This window comes from Chelonoidis abingdonii, chromosome 1, assembly GCF_003597395.2.
Source record: "Chelonoidis abingdonii isolate Lonesome George chromosome 1, CheloAbing_2.0, whole genome shotgun sequence".
Classification (NCBI taxonomy): domain Eukaryota; kingdom Metazoa; phylum Chordata; order Testudines; family Testudinidae; genus Chelonoidis; species Chelonoidis abingdonii.
The window spans coordinates 69,741,127-69,753,931 of NC_133769.1; the positions used below are offsets into that span (position 1 = coordinate 69,741,127).

Consider the following 12,805-nt stretch of genomic DNA (forward strand, 5'->3'; position numbering starts at 1 on the left):
CTTAGGTGAGTAAAGTATAAACACTCCTGAACGGCGTGTATGTGAATACATACCCTACACAGCTTTCTACTCACCCAAGTCATGCCTTTCCATTTACAGTGCTAAAAATACCAGTGTGGTGTTCCACTGCCGGAGCCTTTCTCCATTGCAGGAAAAGACTCCACCAGTGCGGAAAAGGTGTAGCAGGAGGGAAAACAGCCTTTCCCTGCTGCCTCCTCTCTGCCAGAGCCTTGCTGATGTGTGTAGCTACAGACAGCAGAGCGGACACAGCCTGCTTTTCACTGTGGCAGGTAGCTACACATACACTACATGGTGTAGATGCAGAGTGCCAGAACAACCAGCAATGTCATGTACTCTGGCTGGGTCTTTGCAATAGGGTTGGTATACATGCAAGAAAACAAATCTGGATTATTATTAATTGAAAAGTCATAAAACCATTTCTATAGTTTATCTCCCAAAAGTCTGGAATGATCTTACCCGGCAAGAAGAGAGGGAGTGTCTGCGTAAGAAACAAGCAAATAAACGGGTATTGTGTTAATCGTATCATGGACACAGAGGATTTAGTACCTTGAAAATTTCTATGAAAAACCTTGCTGCTTCTTTGGTTTATGCTCTTTTATACTGCTACAATACCACAAAAACCCAAAGGGCTAAGTTGTGTCACTCTCCTAAAAGGATCATTTAAATCACTAGTTTTCTAATGGCCACTGAGCTTTCCCAGGTGTTGAATTTGTACACTTCTGTGTATATGAAAAGAAACCATCACATATTTTTAAGCCTCTTTATTTTTAAATGTTGAACTTCAACTTTGAAGTCACATTTATGCATGATATACATTTAAAGATCCATAGGCCTTCAAGATGACTGGATACACATTTTTGCAGCCTTAATGACATCATGAAAAGATGGCAGCTTTACTTACCCCATTTCAATAGTTGATCCAAGAAAAGATGGAATACAGTAATCGGCAGCTGCCAGTGTGTATGGTGGCTGAGCAGCTGAATCATCCCAGTAAATATCTTTGTCCATCTTTGGTAAGTTCATGTGCATTTCATCCACAGCCAGAAGAGAGACCTGGGATCATAGTTGTAATTACACTATTTTAAATATGGTTTTGCGCACAATATACTATTTCCTGCTATATGGGAAATATTCTTTAGGAAATACGTTTTAGGAAATTATGTAAAATGTACATAGTGGCTACAGGTCTGATCCATGTTGATAAGCACTATATAAAAAGCTAAAATAGATTATTTTTGCTCCCACAATGGCAACAAATGTAATTGACTTTAATTAGAATGGGATAGAGCCCCATATGTTTGCAAAACAATTCCCTTCATATTACATCACATTTAATCACAAATGATAAAGAATTAACTTTTCCAGCAAGCATTCTTATTAACTGGATTATTTAGCTACATGGTCACTGATTCTCTGATGTGCCATGTTTTCAGGAAATGTCTGAGGACTATTATTGTGCTATTTGTAGAGATGTTTCTTATGCAGAAGTTCACATAGAGGAACCTTTAAGCAAACGTTGTCCATATTTTAAAAAATATTCCCAACAGAGCACGTGGACAGCCTTGTACCATCGACTTACATGTGTAAAAATAAAGGGCTCAGCTGTGACTTTGTAACAAGTTGTATTTAGCTGCATTCCCCCAGGAATGGCCAAGACTGTGACTCAGAACCCTGCATCAGGTGCAGATACTTCTCTGATGATGCTGGCTCAGCTGAGCTGGCCAGCACACTGTGAGGGGTGGAGCCAAGGTTGCCCTTACTCCTTGTGCCTCCTCCCTCCACCTCCACTCGCTACACACCTGCTCTGGAGTGGTGACCCCATAGAAACTGGTCATCTTCCTGTTCTGCTACCTGCAATGTGAGTTGCCCATGCAGGGAAGTAATGGAACTCTTCATGTGCCCTTACTCTCCTGGGTGGTAGGGTCACATTTGTGCCATCAGAAATGTAGGAATAATTTCATCACCAAGATTTGGCAGTGCTGACTTCTGTAAATTATTTACCTGCTCTGTACAAATAAAGGGCTGAAATCTGCTACTCATTACACTGGTGCAACCCCATTGACTTCAGTGAGTTTGCAAAGGGGTCAATGAGAACAAAATTTGGTTCAGAGTAGTCTTTCCAGGATCTCCTATATGGCTGAACTGGTGAGTACAGGCAGGGTTACGAGAAATGAACTTGTGGTTAGAGGGCAGCTCAGGTGTCTTCACTTTGCATCCTTTCCCCAGCAGACAAAGGCATATGAAATGGTGTATTAATAATATATTGACTTTAAAAACTAAACATGGAGGATTCTGGAGATATGATCCACTTTGGGTAAAGAATCATTTTGTATAACGCTCAGTCCCACTCGCTGTATAACACTCAGTCCCAGATCTATAAGGAATACATTTAGAATATATTGCAGTAAAGCAGAAGAGGGGAAAGTAGAGACAAAAAATACTGACCTGCAAATTTCTATCAATGCACCAATTTACTTCAAAATCATCATCATCTTCCCCAAATGGATTAATAAGCTGCTCAGCAACCTACAATTAAAATCACAGACCAAATAAATGCCAATATGCAAAGCTTAATGTTGTTGCCTTAAAATGGCTTAGAAGAGGCTGACTGTTAAGATTTCATGTTCTCTTTCTCCCATGCCCTTTGTTTCCCCCAACATGAATTCCATTGTGACGTTTTGCCAGTCTAGCTGCACTGACTAAGTTGTGTAGGTACTTTGGCATTTTAGGTAATGTCAACATATTAATTCTGATCCCTCTTTGGTTTGGTTACAGGTAATACAGATCTTAATGTACATGGAATTGCAGTGATAAAATTAACATATCTCAGGCTTCTGCACCAAATAACTAGCAAAGTTATTCCCAACGGGCAGCAGAGTCAGCCCTAAGTCACTACATCTTCAGGAGGTACCTTTAAGAGGTCAATATCTGTATTTCATAAAGGTAGGCCTGAACCAAAACAGATCTGTACTCTGAACACAGGGAATGTTCACCTCTAGATCCCAGCTTTGAATTTAGCAGTCATGAGAGCTATTTGATTGACTGTCCTGGATCATGAAGTGTAGCTGTGTCAGTCCCGGGATATTAGAGAGACAAGGTGGGTGAGGTAATATTTTATTGGACCGACTTGTGTTGGTGAGAAAGACAAGCTTTTGAGCTTACTTACTTCAGGACCTGAAGAAGAGCTCTGTGTAAGCTCAAAAGTTTGTCTCTCTCACCAACAGAAGCTGGTCCAATTAAAGATATTACCTCACCCACTTTGTCTCGCTGGATAATGAAGTCATCTGTATATCTGTAGAATAAATACACAGTACCTAGGCAATGCTAGTGGACGCTTTCCCCACACTGCCCAACAAATTTATCTCAAATTGGTCTGGGGACCCACATTTAGAGAGGAGATTGAGCTATCCTCTCCTTGTGGTACTGTCAGTCACAACTGTGGTAGTTCTAAAGCAGACACCAGTGTCCTAGGAACTATACTGAGACCCTCTGTCCATTCCATGTAGGTCTCTGTGATAAGCTGGGCCTCTCTCTAGGATCACAGTCAGGCTGTTTGAATCTCTTTCCCTTTAAAAGTCCTTTCCCCACTTGGGAGCTTTAGTCTAGCCTTTCTGGGCCCCATTTATGGGGGTGTTTAGTCTCTTGGTTTTCTTATAAAGGTCTGGTTTGTCCTTGTGGGCAGCAGAGGCTTGCTAGCTGTTTCCCTTCTCAGTGACTCTGGAACAAGCATCAGTTTGCTGGGGCACAGAAGCTTTCCCCCAGTGCACTTTTTCCTGTGATAAGCACTCCTTTTAAACTTGCTTTCTCCAGCTGCGCAGACCCTTCAGGTGTGCCTGTCTGATAGCAGGTGAGCCCAGAGGGGCTTGTTAGCTTTCTCCAGATTGGGGTGCAGGAGTGCCCCAACACAGTCACCCAACACCTACATGATTGGAATAACATTTGATTAGTGGTGACCTGGATTGAATTTGAACTGGGGATTTTGCAGCTAAAGGCTTTGCACCCCATTATTAGCCTGCTCAAGGGGAGGAGGATGGGAACCTTCATGCAGTCCTCCCTGCACAAATAATGTCATCAGCGTGGCAACTGAATGCCAATTGATGGCCTCACTGTCTAAAAAGCAGCTCAGGGGACCAGCCCTCTCAACTGTCTATGATAGCCTTTTACCCTACTCAAAACAACGCAGCTGGAATCTCCCGGAAATCAGTCACATCACCTTTCCATTCTCAGGTCTGGTTAGCATGGCCCCGGGATGGGGTAGCTATTGTTGAGCTCGCAGTCACACCCCAGTCATACTGAGAGTTTCTCTCTAGCCTGGTGTTAGTCGCGACAAGCACGCTGCGTTAAAAATGGAATGCAATGAAAGCCAGGGTGTCGTCTTACCTTGTTTATTGCAAACAGAAAACAGACTCTACATTTTGTTTTTATTCAGACCAAATTATTTTAAATTTTATTTTGAAATCATTTAAGTTGAGCCTGAAGGCTTGGTCTTCAGGGAAGCAGGGGGATCCCATTCTGTAGTGATGGTAATTGGGCAGTGTGAGGCTGGGGGCTGGGACAAGGTCTTTGCAATTGGCTGGTAAAGGAACCCGCCTGACCTGGCAATAACCTTCTCCATTTTTTTTTCTGAAGGAAGACGTATCTGTAGGATGGGGGACATGGTCACAGGGAGAGGAAGAGATCTCTGGAGACGATTTGAAATTTGTGGGAAACTCAGACTGTTCTCTGGGTTTAGGACCTGAGATTGAAGTTTCAAGAATAGGATGGGCTGGAACTTGCCCTAAAGCTGGGGGTGTTTCCTGCCAGCCTTTCCCTCAACAGCCTGTAGCCCACGGGAAAGTCAGGACTGCAGTACAGGGCTATGGACAGCTTTGCTGGGAAGATGACCAGGCACATATAATGCTTCCTTCCCTCAGAGCCAGGAGAGAACCAGAGGGGTTTCTCCTAGAGAAAGGGGCAAATGGCACATCATTTCCCCCTTATGTTTGCTCTTTCTTTTCAAACATCTGGCTTTAATATGGTAAAGCCTGTGTGAACAATCCCCGGGGGAAGTCGTACCAATCCCAGAAAGCCCCAGGCAGGGTCAGGTTTTGTATTAACTTTGGAAAGAATTCCACAGTGTGGCCTTTGTTTTCTTTGGAATGCTCCACTTACAAAGAAGGGCTGTATACAGCCATATTGGGTCAGATCAATGGTCCATCTAGCCCAGTATCCTGTCTCTGATTGTGGCCAATGCCAGGTGCTTCAGAGAAAATGAACAGAACATGTGTGTTTATCTATAATATATGTTTATCATAGAGGGGCACTCTGGTGTTTCAGCTGTTCTCTGTGGAGGAGCACTGGATGTGTTAGTGACTGGGAGTCTTAGGGGACTTTTAGGGGTCTAGGTGTCATAAATGAACCAGGAGGATCTCCAATGGTCTTTGTCACTCTCCCAAATCTTGCTTGCTTGGGCTGTGTAGAGAAGGCTCCTTCCCCTTTCAACCTCCCCACTGATTTTGTGCTATAATAGTGTATGGGGGTCTTGTGGTTAAGGGCCTGCCCTCAACCCAGGAGACTGGAAGTCAATTCCCAAATCTGTCACAGATTTCATTTGACTTTGGGCAAGTCACGTAATTTTCTGTGCCTCAATTCCCCATCTGTAAAATGGAGAGACAAATACTTATTTTCTCCCATTGTTTGTCTGTCATGTCTAATTAGACCTCAATCCTGCAATTTACAGCTTGGGGCTGAATTGCTGGGCCCTCTCAGAGCCCCTTAGAAATCAATGGGTTTCTGTGTGGGTGCAGCACTCAAACTGCACATAGTAAATTGCAAGAGTTAGGGCTTAGATTGGAAGCTCTTTGGGGGAAAGGGTCTCTTCTTAAGTGTTTGTATAGCCCCCATTCAGTGGGGCTCTAATCAGTAGATGCTCCCATAATACAAATAACTAACAATAGTAATAAGAATCACTTCCTGTGTACAGTATTTGCCATATATTCAAGATTTTTCTACATCGTGCCACAGGAAAACTGTAGCTGGGTTTCATTCACTAGCTAGGAGAAGATGAGAATTAAAAGCCCAGACTCAGATAGGGAGGAGGGGAGAGGTGCCTTTGGTACGTGGTATTAACATTGCAAGTATAACTGTGTTGCTGTTTGGATAGAAATAAACCTGAGAACAAACTGTCTCATGGGTTCTAAGTGGAGCCACTTCCTCAGCTAGCTCAAAGTCAGTGACCCCACAGCACGCCCGGCACCTAACAAAAGCTGATAGGCACCCTCAGGGGCAGTGGCTGGGAAAACCTCAGCTGTGGCCTTTTGACTGGCTGACCTGCCACCAGCATGTAGCCCATGAGATCATCCTCTGAAAATGAATGCAGTGCAGTACAGCGAAGATCTATTTTTGGATTACTGACCATCACAACTGAATGGATTATAAATTAGTCTGGGACAACCGTCTTATGTGATGGGAAACCTTGTCCCATATACGGTATATGTAACAAATCAGATGCACAGCCTAAGAATAGATATCAGTTTAGCCACGTTTATGTTATTGAACTGCAAAATAGTGGTTCGAGACTATCTGTAATCCCGTTGAAGGCCCTGTGGACTTTGTGGCAAACAGGATTTATATTTGGCCAACCTCCTGGATTCTATGGCACTTCTGGAGCAGCAGACTGGAAATTCAGTGGCAGCTTTGTTTAAATTGCAAAAGCAGTCCAGTGGCCCCTCTTTTTGTTTATTCTGTTATTAAATTAAGTTTATGCAGACTGTCACTGCATTTTGGGGTTTTGACATAAAGTGATTTTTATAATGAAAATTATATCTGAAGTTGCCAGGGCCAAGCTAGTAGAGGTCTTGAGCCCAACTAGAAAAGGTGCTACAGATGGACTTTGGTATAGATTAAGGGAAAGAGCATTCCAAAAGTGAAGGGCCCATCTCTCATCTTCTATGTTTACATTGTTGGATGGACAATCTAGAGTTCCAATTCCACTGTTCGTAAGCAACAATTAGAGGCAGTGCAGCAGACTCAGGAAGACTGGCCCAATCTAGCTTTGTATACTAACAATAAAACCTTTGTATAGTAACAATAGTATACAACATCCTACAAAACCTTATATACTAACAATATACTAACTAACCTTCGTATACTATCAATAAAATCTTGAAGAACACTCAATACAGAATAAGTCCCATCAATGCATTTAACAGGGTGAGTTTCTGCACCTTCAAAAGATGCCTGTGTTTCTACTCCTAAGTGTGTATTATAACATACATACACAACTATTTATACCTTTGAAAACAAAAGGTACCTGATTCTCCCACTGCAGGATCAGATTAACTGCCATTGATTTTTCCCAAGGTAAGAGAATGAAGTCCATGCTTTTGATAACTTACAATGAATGATTTTATTCTTTTTTTTTTAATCTATTTTTAAGAAAATAAGGAGCTTAAATGCCATCCCAGTCATTAAATTTAAAGTAGCATTAAGCTCGTGGTATAAACCAATAATAAACCCCCCAACACTCACTGTTTGGCTATTTCTTCTAAGAATGAATGTAAGACTTAATTCTGAATTTTCAGAGTTTTGCTGAGTTGTGTCATAACGTGTTGGGTTTTTTTGGTATTTATTATTGCATTGCAGCTCGGTATATGTGTTAGCACAGAATTGCACAAAACATTCATGACAGTGAAACTGTAAATACTTGGCGTGGTTTGGTTACAAACGGTTTGTGAACCTTTGGAGTGAACCTGGGATGATTTATGGAAAGATTCAGTCTCACATGGTTTCAACATGAAACCAGGTACAATGTGACAATTCTGACTGATTTTGACTCTGTGTTTCAGAGTCCTTCTGAACCTGAGACATAGGCATGGGCCTACCTGCATGAATCAAAACCAAAGAAAATGCTTGCAGACAAAAGGACTGACCCTGCATTCTCTCCATTTACAAAACTCCCCCAGAGGGCTTGCCATATTAGGCCCTAAAACTGGTTGGATTTGCACAATTTTTATCATTGTGCTAATGTCAAATAGCTTTTCAAAGCTTACAATAATGATTTAACAAAGCAAGAGTGAGATTTACATGACTCTTGGGCTTAATTTATGAATTTGCTTAATACTGCCTGGTTGAGTTTTCATTTCAGTTTTTTCCCTTTGAATTAAGCTAGTTTGTTATTAATTGCAGGGGCAAGAATCAACAGGGAGAATATTGCTTAATTGTTTAAGTACACACCCAATGAGGAGATGTTAACTGATCTGTTAAAAACAATAACAACAACAATGGCCATAAAAAAATCCAACTTCTTTTGCAACTCTGCTCTTTAATGAACTGCTTCATGTGGTGCTAGTAGTGTAGTCAATATTAGCTATCAGAGGGGTAGCCGTGTTAGTCTGGATCTGTAAAAAGCGACAAAGAGTCCTGTGGCACCTTATAGATTAACAGACGTATTGGAGCATAAGCTTTTGTGGGTGAATTCCCATTTCAGGGCTGCCCAGAGGATTCAGGGGGCCTGGCGCAAAGCAATTTCCAGACCCCTTCCATAAAAAAATGTTGTAATACTATAGAATACTATATTCTCGTGGGGGCCCCTGTGAGGCCCAGGGCCTGGGGCAAATTGCCCCACTTGCCCCTCCCGCCCCCCTTCCCAGGCAGCCCTGACCCACTTCTCACTATTTTATTGCCACCCGAAAGTGGATAACTCAACTTGGCTTCTACAAGGCAGGCTGACTTTGACCATAAGCAAAACAAGTGGTTTAGAGCCCTGCACCCCATTCCACCTCTGCAACACCATCTCCCCAACTGGACACAAAATTGGAGGGGGAGGAAATTCATGGCCTAAATTTTCACTCTTCTTTGGCCATCTTATTGTCCAACTCCCAGGTCCTGATTCTGCAAGGATAATAGGCCCATATCCACAAAGGTAGGTAGGAACCTAATGCCCAGATTTAGGCACCTAGGCCCAGATCCTCGGAGGTATTTAGACACCTAATTCTCATTGATTTCAGTGGCACCTAGGACCTTAAATATTTCTGTAGATCTGGGCCCTAGGTCCTAGTTTTAGGCACCCTGTTATCCAGAAAAATTCTGCTTGGCTGCTGCCGAATTCTGAAGGCTCCTATATTTACTCAATGCCTAAATTCTTTGTGTAAAAGTTCCCTTGATGCTGAAGTTTCTGCCTCTGGACATGTGCACTGATGCCTCCTTCTAGGTATTTGGACATCCATCTCCCATCTAAACACCAGAGAGACCCATGAACTGAGAGCAGCTAGGTATTCCTCCACCTATCTTGCCCATGGGCCTGATCCTGTAACTGTGCTCAGAGGTAGGGTGGCCTAATGTCCTGTTTTTAACGAGACAATACCGTTTTTTGGGCCTTTTTCTTTTATAGGTACCTATTATCCCCCTCCCCCTGTCCCATTTTTTTCACAGTTGTTATCTGGTCACCCTACTCAGAGGCCATCTACTGGATCATGGCCTTTTCAAAATCTTCTGCTGCTCCTACTGCCACCTTTATAACTGTTAGCCTAGTGCAGGGGTAGGCAACCTATGGCATGTGTGCTGAAGGTGGCACGCAAGTTGATTTTCAGTGGCACTCACACTGCCTGGGTCCTGGCAACGGGTCCGAGGGGCTCTGCATTTTATTTTAATTTTAAATGAAGCTTCTTAAACATTTTAAAAACCTTATTTACTTTACATGCAACAATAGTTTAATTATATAATATAGACTTATAGAAAGAGAGCTTCTAAAAACGTTAAAATGTATTACTAGCATGTGACCTTAAACTAGAGTAAATAAATGAAGACTAGACACACCACTTCTGAAAGGTTGCCGACCCCTGGCCTAGTGGTTAGTCCACTCACCAGAGCTGTGGGAGACCCAGATTCAATTCCCCCCTCAGGCAGAGGGGCAGAAAGTGAACTGGGGTCTCCTACCTTTCAGGAGTGTGCATTAACCACTGAGCTATGGAAAATTCTGATCTGGGGCTCCCTCAGTCTCTCCTGTTGAAGTTGTTCCAATTTGGATTCATACTTAAATGGTCATTGGGTCAGAAAGAGACAGAGAGTGAGAGAATGACTGCAGTCCAGTGGATAGGGCACAAACCTGGGAGGTGAGAGACTCTGTGGCTAGTCCCCCAGCCCCAATTACTCTGTTATTATTTAGCCACAGTGGAACAGCTTTGACAGGTGAGATTGAGAGAACCCCACATCAGAATAGCTCAGTGGTTAAAGCACTCTTTGGACCCCTCTATAAATCCTTTCTGCCCCTCAGGCTGACATCCCACGTGAGTACTCTAACCACTGGGCTAAAACGTATAATGTATAAAACGTACAGTAGGCACCACCTCCTCCTCGGCTGTTTTATTGGAGTGAGGCAGGTGCCTAATGTATTCCCACAAGAAATGACGGACACACCCCTCTTGTCAGCATCTCCCATTGGCTAGCTTAGTAGGGATTCACCTAACATGATGGTTTTGTGGATAGCATTCTTAGTTGCCTATCTCTTCCCACATAGGAAGCCGAGGCACCTCACTTAGACTTTGAGGATCACATTGTTGTGCCTCTGATTTTCTAAATGCCTAAAAGTGAGCATTACAATACCTCTGTCTCTTTGTGGATCCAGGCCGTACTTCAGTGGGAATTTTCAGTGCTCATCTCCTCACAGGAGGTACTTTCAGGATCCTGACCCTTTCTTGCAACCCACTTATTGTAAGACCCACCTTGGGTCGATTGAAAATGTAATGGATGATTTTCTAGGCTATTCCTGAAGATCAGCCACTGGACACCTTGTGATAAATTTATCCTTTGATGTAACGCCATTAAGCTTCAATTAATTTACAACAAATTTAAATCTGGCCCCTTGACTTGAGCTGACTTGAGGGGATTTCACCTACTACCTATTCCCAAAGATGTAGCCAAATCAACACCAAATTATGTGTTGTTGTAGTTGACAAATATAGCTTACCTTGAGCCATCCTGCATAAAAGAAGAATTGTAACAGTGTGAAGATTGGAATGTAAAGATCCAAGTCATGTCCTACATATCCTTGCTCAGGATCCAAAAACTGACGTCCTATCAGACATGCAAAGAAGAAGGTATAGACGGCAAGAGTGACAACCTGCAACAAATAAAAGCTACATTAAAATAATATAATAATCATTCTTTATGTATAAGGCACCACATTCCCAAAGGCTGCTGGGTGCCTAACACAATAATATTTTAAAATATTATAGATAGACATTACAAATAAAATGGCAACATTATCTATTGGTAGCCAGGGAATGGGTATAGCAGAAACACAAGACAAGAATTCATAACCCACCTGACCTCAACTTATCAAACCTCCCAGTACCTTCCCAGCCTCTTAAACCACACAGCACCTTCACATCAAACATAACGTAAAATGTCTGGCCAGACAATCATCCTAGAGACCATGTCCAAGATGGCAGCTGCAGAGTGCTCAGCATCTCTGAGAATCAGGTCACTTATGTGGGTGCCTAAATATGGACTTATGAATCTAACATTAAGTTTTTCTTTTTGAAAATCTTGGTCCAAATTTTGGGAATGGTAATAGCTCAGTACCTGTGTGTAGACCAGTGGAATTCCAACCCAGTCATAACCAAATAGAAGACTACACCAAGACCGGTACTTATTCATTTCCTAAATAGGAAACAAAACAAAATGTGTGATATTCGCTCCAAAATAATAATAGGGTTGTCACAATTCATTTAACATAAATGAAAGGCTGTAAAACAGTATACTCTGTCTGCACCAAATTTAATGAATTAGAAATGGATATGATAAATAATATTCAATAGATCATCAACACATTAAAAAATTCAGTTGTACAATGGACTTAGGAAGCTTGGTGGAATGCTTAGCTTCTTAACAAATTTTCTCTTGTTCCATTATTTCAAATTTGTATGCTGTCCGGGGATATTGGCAGGAGGATATGTTTTACATTACAGAAAAGGGTTATTGATTGTTTCATGGTATATATGGGCAGACTGTTTCTGTTAAAAAAAAATTAAATTAAAATAATAAGCCCCCTAAAGATAAACAACTTCTCCATCTTTTGGGAGTTTTTTAACTACAGTGGAGTTACTCTCAGTTTATAGGAGTGAAAGTGAGAACAGAATTTTGCTCACTGATTTGGAATTTCAGTCAATTATCTCTCATGTATATAAATATTGTCACATTAAGCACTTGGTGATGGAGTTGGTTTTATGCATAGTATGTGCCCAGACAAACACACTTGGTATAAATCTAGAGCAAGTCCACTGAGGTGGGGCGGAAAAGATTGGAAAGTTGTATGTAATAGCTAAAGTTATATAGGTGAACAGACAATGCATAGTGATTTCAGTATCTGTTTCTGTAGATTTATTTTTCCTACTTACATTCATCAGTGTCTGAAGGTCTACACTGTCTCTAATTCTACCATCTTTTCGTGCCTTAGATGCTAGATTTCCAAACCAGACAAATGGAATCCAGTATTTAAGATGGGGAGACTTAAGATGATCAAAGTTTTTTCTTTCATCTGCTGTCATAAAACCTGTTTACAAAAGAAAAATAGCTGGTTCATAGCGTCCCAAGGTGCAGTTAGTTTACAAATTATTGGTTCCCTTGTTGAGAGCTCAAGTACTGAAATAGATTTTTATGGAACATTAATTTCCATGCACCAGAATGATTCTGAACTTTGTGTGTGTGTGTGTGTGTTTGTGTAGTATTTATATAAAACTATACTGAACTCTACTCATAGCTTTCCCCATTAGTTTCCTTCTCCCATTCTTCTCTGTAGTGGGCC

General features: G+C 41.7%; 1 protein-coding gene across 3 annotated transcripts in view; it reads right to left on the minus strand.

Moving 5' to 3' along the window:
- The window catches only part of BEST3 (bestrophin 3), a 32,593-nt gene that overhangs the window by 4,225 nt on the left and 15,563 nt on the right, over positions 1 to 12,805 (minus strand). For 2 of the 3 annotated variants that reach the window (XM_032796556.2, XM_075066382.1), the window contains 5 exons: positions 12,399 to 12,553; positions 11,584 to 11,661; positions 10,967 to 11,119; positions 2,467 to 2,547; positions 923 to 1,074 (listed from right to left, as the gene is read on the minus strand). In XM_032796556.2, the coding sequence (XP_032652447.1) occupies positions 923 to 1,074; positions 2,467 to 2,547; positions 10,967 to 11,119; positions 11,584 to 11,661; positions 12,399 to 12,553 (619 nt within the window). Of the gene's footprint in view, positions 1 to 918; positions 1,075 to 2,466; positions 2,548 to 10,966; positions 11,120 to 11,583; positions 11,662 to 12,398; positions 12,554 to 12,805 lie in introns of those variants that run through there. The other variant, XM_075066386.1, reaches the window with a different exon arrangement.